Source organism: Etheostoma cragini, chromosome 4 (assembly GCF_013103735.1).
Source record: "Etheostoma cragini isolate CJK2018 chromosome 4, CSU_Ecrag_1.0, whole genome shotgun sequence".
Classification (NCBI taxonomy): Eukaryota; Metazoa; Chordata; class Actinopteri; order Perciformes; family Percidae; genus Etheostoma; species Etheostoma cragini.
This window is the reverse complement of record NC_048410.1, coordinates 773,069-782,110: the sequence shown is the minus strand read 5'-3', so window position 1 is coordinate 782,110 and position 9,042 is coordinate 773,069. Positions and strand designations below refer to the sequence as shown.

Here is a 9,042-nt window from a genome sequence, read left to right as displayed (position 1 = left end):
CCCCCCCCCCCCCATGCTTAACAGCTGGACAGAGGTTCTTTGGGGTCCACAGAATTTGTTCCCACAATGCATCAGGCTTGTCTATATGTTCATTTGCAAACTTCCAACGCTGATTTTTGTGGTGAGGACGTAGAAGAAGTTTTCCTGTGATGACTCTTCCATGAAGACCATATCTGTACAAGTATCTCTCTATAGTGGAATAGTGTAGCACAACTCCTGGGTCTCCAGGTCTTTCTGGATGGATCAGGCAGTCACAATTTGCCTTTTTTCCTTCTGCTTTTTTTGCTGTTCCAATGCACTTAAAGGCAATAAACAAGTGTATAACAAAACATTTGCCAATGCAACACTTTTCTGGGAGAAATTGTGAATTTTCTGTAAAAGTTCCAAGGGGGCCAAAAATGTCAGAAACGTGGCCCACGGGATATGTTGGTCCACTTCTTTAACTGTCTGAGGGTTTAATGTGTCCCGTCACACAATCACACACGAGTTACTGGTACTACACAAAACTCTTCAACACAACAACCAGCCACAACTTTCCATATGCTAACAGCATTGCTAGCTAGTAGCCACGCTAGCAGGCGTAGTGGAATATCCTCCTCTGGGACAGCACGCTAACAGACGTTAGCTAAAGTTAGCTTCCGTTATGTTGACGTCGGGTGTTATTATCATTACATAATGACAGTTAAAGAAATTATTATAATCTATTATTATGGGACCCACGCAACTTGTAGACAACTTCATGACCCAGTAGATCCTCTGTGAGAACACGGCTAATAATAGAAGTTAGCTGAAGTTAGCTTCCATGTTATGTTATTAATGTCTGACCTGATAAACATTACCGCTGATATAAACTGCTTATTGAGCTTTGACTTTCTCACCTGGTTCCTGTCCCAGGGTCAGTCCAGACAAGACCAGGACCCAGACTAGAAACAGCATCTTCCGAAGTCCACCATTAAGGCGACATGTCCTAGTTTCTGTCCCCTCCATGAAGAAATGTAATAACAGAGATGTCGGAACCATCGCAGGTGATCCAATAAGGCTTCCGGGGTTCACGCACCGTTAGTAGTAGTCACGGAGAATTAACTAATTTAATGTTCGTTGAACCTCTGAAGGAGGCTCCGGGTCCAATGGAAGGCTAACACGAAGATTTATTAAACAGAAATGATAAGACACAGCACAAAGAATCTATTTCGCCCCGAAATCCGCCTGCTTCCTATATTCCTTCTACTCCAGGGACCGCTACTTTACGGTAGGCGACCTTATGGTAATGAGCTATGACGCGGTTCAGCGGCTAACGCCAGCAGCCAATCGGAACATAGACGTCCTTCACGCTGACTGATTCCGGAGAAACAAAACAACACAATGTAAACTTTCGTTCCTACCGAAACATTTGTTCCGAGAAAATTGATGACAAGCTCATCATCGCCGTTGCTGGGTTTCCTATCATTTGTTAAATGACGTTGTTTGCGTATAGGGTTATAGTTAAAAACGAACGAGGCATGGGATAAAATATTCGGGATAGGGGTGTTTCTGGTGAGTTGGCGAAGTGCGTGCTGATGATTTATAATATTTTAACTAGGAGGGAAAGTGCACCGTAGCATTATGAAGGTAAATATGGTGCAAAAGTGAGAGAGCGCAGATGCGATGTGAGCACTTGTAGAATATGATTTGAGAGCTTGTGAAAATAATCTGTAGGCCTACTCGTGTTTTTGTTCCACTTGAGTCACTTTTCCAGTACAACCACAACTCAGTGGTCACAACCTCTGGAATCTGCCGCTGCAGTGTGCTCTCTCCATCACACAGCGGCGAGTCTGCGCTCTCGGGTTTTGCAACACTTCTTGCGATTTATTTGGTGCAAAACTAATTTGTACCTGTGGACTTAGTCTGTGTTGCCAAGGTATGCCATTATAAGCGAGTTTGGGCTTGTTTTTTTTGTAAAGTCGCTTACAAATGTTGGTTGTCGCGGGTTGCGTTTTTTTTGGGCTTGTCACTAAAGTGTAGTTGCTTATTTGGGCTTGTTCCCAGCTTGTTATTGCCGGTTCCTCGATCCCGCCCCTTTCCCCATAAACACTATAGACAGCAGCGTTATTTCCCACCCACTTCCTGCCTCTAATTGGCTCTGACCCAGATGGAAACGAGTACCAGCCAATCAGAGGCAGAGCGGGGCAGTCTGTTGTTTTATGGTTAGGAAAATGCGCGAGTAGCGACTAATGGTGAGAGGACTGTAGGAGAGTTTTTGGAGGAATAAATGCCCGGGATAAAGTGGGAGGAATACGGGAAGAAATATAACAAAGACTGGGAGAAAGAGAAAGGAGGAAAAGAATGGATTCAACCTGTCGTGGGGAAACAACTCAAAATCACTGTGAAAAAAAGTGATTTCCAATCCCATCAGTTTTCTAATGTTAACTAATGTTAAAAGGTGTTTTAACTCCCTCCTGTGGTCATTGTCCTGAAGCTCAGGGGGACAAAATAAATCAACTCTAGCCTACAGTGGGGACAGTTTACCAGTCTGTCCCCACTGAGTGTAAAACCTGCACACAGTTTTATTTATTTTTTCTCTTCCAGGATCTTAGGGGGACCCCGTTGAAAAAGTCGCTTGTTTTGGGCTTGTTTTCACAGGCCTGGTTGCGTATTTGTCTCATAAGATCTGGCAACACTGCTTATAGTCTGTGGAGCTCAACAGGACGGGGGGACAGCAGGGTTTCTATCGCCTGATGAGGGACAACTCTGTCCGGGTTATTTATGTAGCATTAGATTTAGCGTTAGCTAACTAGCAGCCAGTCGCTTCTAACTACTGTAAATACATTTTAATTATCTCAACACTTTAACAGTCAAACTGAAACACTGCGGGGGGGGGGGCTCCAGGTCCTGCAGACGGACCGCCGTCAGTGTGTATAACGCCTGACTTTTAAATTAAATTGTATTTATTTGTAAGTGTGCTTGTTGGTTAGTTCGCTAACGCCAGCTTGCTATTCCACCAACACTGGCGGTGGGCTCCGGGGGGGCTGTTCCGCTGCTACCGGGTCTGGAGGTCTCCGTGACCCGCTGGAGATCAGATCAAGTCTAGGTCGGCAGCGGAGCTTTCTAGCGATGTTTCCACGCTGGCCGAGCCCCACTGACTGCGGTCCGTCTGCGGCTGCAGGACCCTGGAGCTCCCCGCCAGTGTTTCAGTGTGACTGTTATAAGTGTTGAGATGATTAAAAGATATTTACAGTATTTAGAAGCGGGCTGGTTAGCCAAAGCTAGCTAGCTAACGTCCTGTTGGCTCAGAGCTCCACAGACTAAGTCCACAGGTACAAATTAGTTTTGCACCAAATGTATCAAGAAGTGTTGCAGACCTGGAGAGCGCAGACTCGCCGCTGTGTGATGGAGAGAGCACACTGCAGCGACAGATACGAGAGGTTGTAATCACTGAGTTGTGGTTGTACTGGAAAAGTGACTCAAGTGAAAAAAAACACGCAAAAAAACACGAGTAAAGATTTTTTCACAAGCTCCCAAGTCATATTCTACAAGTGCTCACATCGCATCTGCGCTCTCTCACTTTTGCACCATATTTACCTTCATATAGCATGCTAGTCTTCCTTGCTTGATGTGAATGGTACCATCTGTGGACGTACGGGAAGGACACGCTCTAACCGAAAAGTCATAGTATAGTATGTCGAAAAATTATAAAACTGTTTAGTATGTCGAAAATTCATAAAAAAGTCACAGTAGGCTATAGTATGTAAATAAAATTATAAAGTAGTAGTAGGCCTATATTACGTCAGAAAAATCTAAAAGGTTCAATGACCTTTTTGATTTTATAGTATGTTGAAAAGTAGTATGTCAAAAAATATTAAAAGTCATGGTATAGTATGTCAATACATTTCAGTAAAATGTAATAATATACTATGTCGAATTAAATCATTAAAAGTTAAAGTATTGGATCTCGAAAAAAATTCAGAAAATGTCAAAGTATAGTACGCCAAAAAATTCATAGTCATAATATACAGTTGCAAGAAAAAGTATGTGAACTCATGGAATTACGTGCAGTTTTGCATTAATTGGCCGTAAAATGTGCTCTGAACTTCACAACAACAGAAAAAGATAGATATAATACTACAAACATTAGCTGTTGCCATGGTTAAATTGAACAGACCATGTAAACATTCACAGTGCAGGGAGGAAACAGCATGTGAACCCCTAATGAGCTCTCCAAGAGCTCACTGGAGCCAGGAGTGAGCCAGCCTTGACTCCAATCATAGTAATGGTACAGGATGTGTGTGTCCTGCTCTTTAGAAACACACACCTCTTTTGGGTTTACTGGTTTCAAGAAGCGCTGTCTGTTGTGAACCATGCCTCGCAGAAAAGAGCTCCCAGAAGACCTACGGTCAAGAACTGTTGACTTGCATGAATCTGGAAAGGGTTAAAACAGTATCTCCAAAAGCCTTGATGTCCATGTGTCCGTCTGGTAAGACAGACTGTCTACGAATGGAGAAAGTTTAGCACTGTTGCTACTCTGCCTAGGCGTGGTCGTCCTGTACACATGACTGCAAGAGCACAGAGCTGAATGCTTCATGAGGTAGAGAAGAATCCTAGATTGTCAGCCGAAGACCTCCAGAAATCTCTGGCACACGCTAACATTTTCCTTGACACGTCTCCAATAAGGAAAACATTAAACAGCAATGGCGGACATGGGCGGAAACCACGGAGGAAGCCATTGCACGTCTGAAGTTTGCATAAGAGCACGTGGATAGTCCACAGCACTACTGGCAAAATATCTTGTGGACAGACAAAACCAAAATTGAGTTTTTGGGGAAATCACACAACACTATGTGTAGGGGAAAAAAAAGGCACAGCGCAGCAACATCAGACCCTCCTCCCCACTGTAAAGCATGGAGGAGGGAGCAACATGGTTTGGGGGGGGGGGGGGGGGGCTTTGCTTCCTCAGGGCCTGGACAGATTGTTGTCGTTGATAGAAAAATGAATTCCAGAGTTTATCAAAACATTTAGCAGGAAAACGTCCGACCATCTGTCCGCCAGCTGAAGCTCTGCAGAGGATGGGTGATGCAACAGGACAATGACTCAAAGCATACAAGCACTTCAACAAAGAAATGGCTTCAACAGCACAGAATCCTCCTTCTGGAGCGGCCCAGTCAGAGTCCTGACCTCAGCCCGATTGAAATGCTGGGGTATGACCTTAAGAGAGCGATTCACACCAAACATCCCATGAACATTACTACACTGAAACAGTTTGAGGAGTGGTCCAAAATGACTCCAGATGGTTGTGCAGGTCTGATCTGCAACTACAGGAAACGGTTGGTTGGGGTCATTGCTGCCGAAGGAGGGTCAACCAGTCATTAAGTCCAAAGGTTCACATGCCGTTTCCTCCCTGCACTGTGAATGTTTACATGGTTTGTTCAATTTAACCATGGCAACAGCTAATGTTTGTGTAGTATTGTATTCAGCTGACTGAGGTTTTCTATTGTTGGGACTTAGAGGAAGTTCAGAGCACATTTTATGACCAATTCCTGTAAAACTCCACGTAGTCCCAAAGGGTTCACATACTGTTTCTTGCAACTGTAGTATGTCGAAAAAATTAATAAAACATCACAGTATAGTTTGTCAAAGGAAAATCATAAAAAGTGATGTATAGTGTCAGTCATAAAAAATACAAAGTATGTCATAACATTTCATAAAACGTCATTGTATACTATGTATAAGTAGTAGTATAGATTTTGAAAAAGCATTAAAAACAATCATAGTATAGTTTGTCAAAAAATAAGACTCAGTATAGTATGTTGAAAAAAACAAAACAGGAACAGTCATATTATATTGTTGCAAAGTATGTCGTAAAACAGTATGTCAAAAAATTAAATAAAGTCACAGTATGTAAATAAAATTATAAAGTAATAGTATATTACGTCAAAAAATCAAAAAGGTCATTGTATGTCGAATTAAATCATTACGGTCAAGTATAGGATTTTGAAAACAAAAAAATCATAGTATAGTATGTAAATAAAATCATTAAAACATAATAGTGTATTACGTCGAAAAAAATCCAAAAAGTCATAGTATAATATGTCAAAAAATTATAAAAAGGGTTGTATAGTGTCGAAAAGTGAAAAAAGGACTAAAAATACTTTCATAAAAAGGTCATAGCATAGTATGTCAAAAATATCATAAAAGTCATTGTATAGTGTGTCGAAAACATAAAGTTATAGTATATTGTGTCAACAAATGTTATTAAAAGTCATAGTATAGTATGTCAAAAAAGTCATTAAACGTCATAGTACAGTATGTTGAAAAAAATTACAAGAAGTCATAGTATAATGTCGAAAAATTCATAAAAGTCATAGTATAGTATGTCGAAAAAATGTCGTAGAAGTCACAGTGTAGCGTTGAGTTTAACAGTGTATTGAAACTGAACAACGTAATTAGAGCCCCCCCCCCCCCCCCGGTATACGTGTCAGACGGGTCGGTCTGTCTCACTAATCCTTCATACTAATATATATTCAACCCGACCATGAACACTCACACACATTTACCCCCCCCCCCCCCCCCCCCCATAAACAAATCAATGTCCCCGCAGTTCAAAGCCTCGTTGAGGGAACTTAATTAACCGGATAAAGTTGTGTGGTCCTCTGATGGCTCTTACTGTTTTATTGTATTTTAGTATTTATTATTTTTATCTATTTTTTATCTTTTTAAACCAGATGCTCTTATTTTGTTTTTACAATATTTTACATTAATTGTTTTGTATGTTTGAGTTTTCTGTGCATCACTTTGGTAACTTTGTGTTTGTAAAATGTTATATACAAATAAAGTGGATTGGATTGGATAAAGAACAGTTCTCGTCACTTGAAAACAGACAAGAGGCAGGTAAAGCGGGACGAGACGCCGCAGTCAGTGGTCGTTGCACGGGTAACTTACCTCGCCCCGGTCCGGTCCGGTCCGGTGAAGGGTCGATCCGGTAGTCCAGAGAAAACTCCTTACTGATAATCCACCGAGAAAAAGAAACCCTTTATCCCGCAGTAGACCTCATCTGGCAGGCCTGCCAAAATCAGAACCCGCCCCAATCCCGACCGCCTGCCCCTCAAACTCCAGTCTCTCTTACGTCACTTCCCAGTCTCCTTTACAGCCACGTCTACAGCAATGAAACACTCCTAAGGAAAACATTTATATGAGTCAGTCCATAAACAATCCGTGGTCCCAACTCAGGCCTCTGATAACACCGCTTATTAATTTCTACAGGTGAGAGAAAACACAAATACACACAATGCATGTTCCCCATCACAAAGAAAAGCTGCACATGAAGACAGTATGGGTGACCACTACAGAAATGAGTTGAGAAAACTCATAAAAACTCATAGTCAGAGGTGGGTAGAGAAGCCAAAAATTGTACTTGAGTAAAAGTACTGTTACTTCAGAATAATATGACTCAAGTAAAAGTAAAAGTAGTCATCCAAATAATTACTTGAGTAAGAGTAAAAAAGTACTTGATGAAAAAACTACTCAAGTACTGAGTAACTGTTGAGTAACGTCTGATTTATTTCTTAACACAAGCATCAATCAGACAGACAGAAATACAAAATAATCACCTATAGGCAAGTTATAGTTCATCCAATCAATACAATAAATTAATATTAATATATATAGATAGATATATATATCTATATAGAGACAGAAACTAGGACATACCACCTTAATGCTGGACCTCTGGAGCTGCTGGTTCTATTCCGGGTGCTGGCTGTGCAGAGAAAAACAACAAAAATGTGAAACAGATTATTAAAAAAACATAAAAACAACAAGCAGAGAGCTGAACAATCCTGATTACCTACAGCAACATTATCAAATATGGCGGCACGATTATGGCCAAAATGATAATCATGATTATTTGTTGATTTTAACCATAAACAAATTTTATAGTCACATAGTCTGTTTATAACTGCTTTCACATCCATATTATGCTACATTCTTCTAATGTTGAAGTTTGAAGTATGTTGTCATATAGTTCACTGTTATACATTCAGCTGCAACACATGGAAATGAAAATTATCTGAAATAAATAGTTTAGGATATATTTTTTTTAAATACACGCGTCGTGTCTATAAAATATCTGTATCGTCACTGCGCTGCATTTTTATGAACTATGATATTCTGGCCATGGGTCACATCTCTGGCCCAGGTCCAGGTCCTGGTCCAGGTCCAGGTCCAGGTCCAGGTCCAGGTCCAGCAGCTCCGTCTTACACGCTGTTACTCTACCAACTGAAGTTAGTTTCATTCAACAACTTCTTCTGTGTTCTTCGCCGTGGCGGCCGCGATAGCAGAGTTACCACGGAAACACTGGTACAAATACAGGTTTGCCTCTCATGCTGAACTGTGTTAATAACAATTAAAACTGTGGACAAATGTCAGAAGCGTGACAGAGTTTAAAGAAAAGCTTACTAAAGATGAACACATTAAAATGATAGAAATGTGATAACATTGTTGTTTATGCCTGACTGTAGATACTTTCTGTTTAAAGAGAAGAAGAAAGAAACAGGAACCCAGATGTAAGCTTTAACTGCACCCCAGGAGACTTTGATAGAACATGATATATTTTTTTTTTACTTTTTAGAAATTAGATAATTAATAAACACTGAAAGCACAGTTTGTGACGTGTGTGTGGACCTTAAGAGTTTCTAAAAAAAAGTAATTATTCAAAGTTTCAGACACAATACCTTCACTTAAAACTGTTGGCCTTTAAACCTTGTAGAGATCAGTGACATCTTCAAAATCCTGACTCACCTCATCTGTTTTAAGATAGATCAAAGTAGATCTAACATATATCTGATCAATATATATAAAATTAGATATTGATGTAATAGTATAATAACACTTATAGAGAACCAAATCAGACTGAATGAACTCAGACTGAAGGTGAGAGATCTTGTTAAAGGGTGCTCTAAGCGATGTCTACAGAGACCGGGTTTTTTACAGTACCAGGCAGCTAGCAGATAGTGAGATGTTTTTTACAGTGTGTTCAGGGGACAGGCAGCTAGCAGATAGTGAGATGTTTTT

The 9,042-nt window shown here is 40.6% G+C and overlaps 1 protein-coding gene across 3 annotated transcripts in view; it reads right to left on the bottom strand.

Annotated features, from left to right (window-relative positions):
• The window catches only part of LOC117943101 (butyrophilin subfamily 2 member A2-like), a 42,115-nt gene extending 35,037 nt beyond the window's left edge, over positions 1-7,078 (bottom strand). For 2 of the 3 annotated variants that reach the window (XM_034869024.1, XM_034869025.1), the window contains exon 1: positions 879-1,240. In XM_034869024.1, the coding sequence (XP_034724915.1) occupies positions 879-1,020 (142 nt within the window). In that variant the 5' untranslated portion in view covers positions 1,021-1,240. Of the gene's footprint in view, positions 1-878; positions 1,241-6,912 lie in introns of those variants that run through there. The other variant, XM_034869023.1, reaches the window with a different exon arrangement.
• Positions 7,079-9,042: the final 1,964 nt, after the last annotated feature.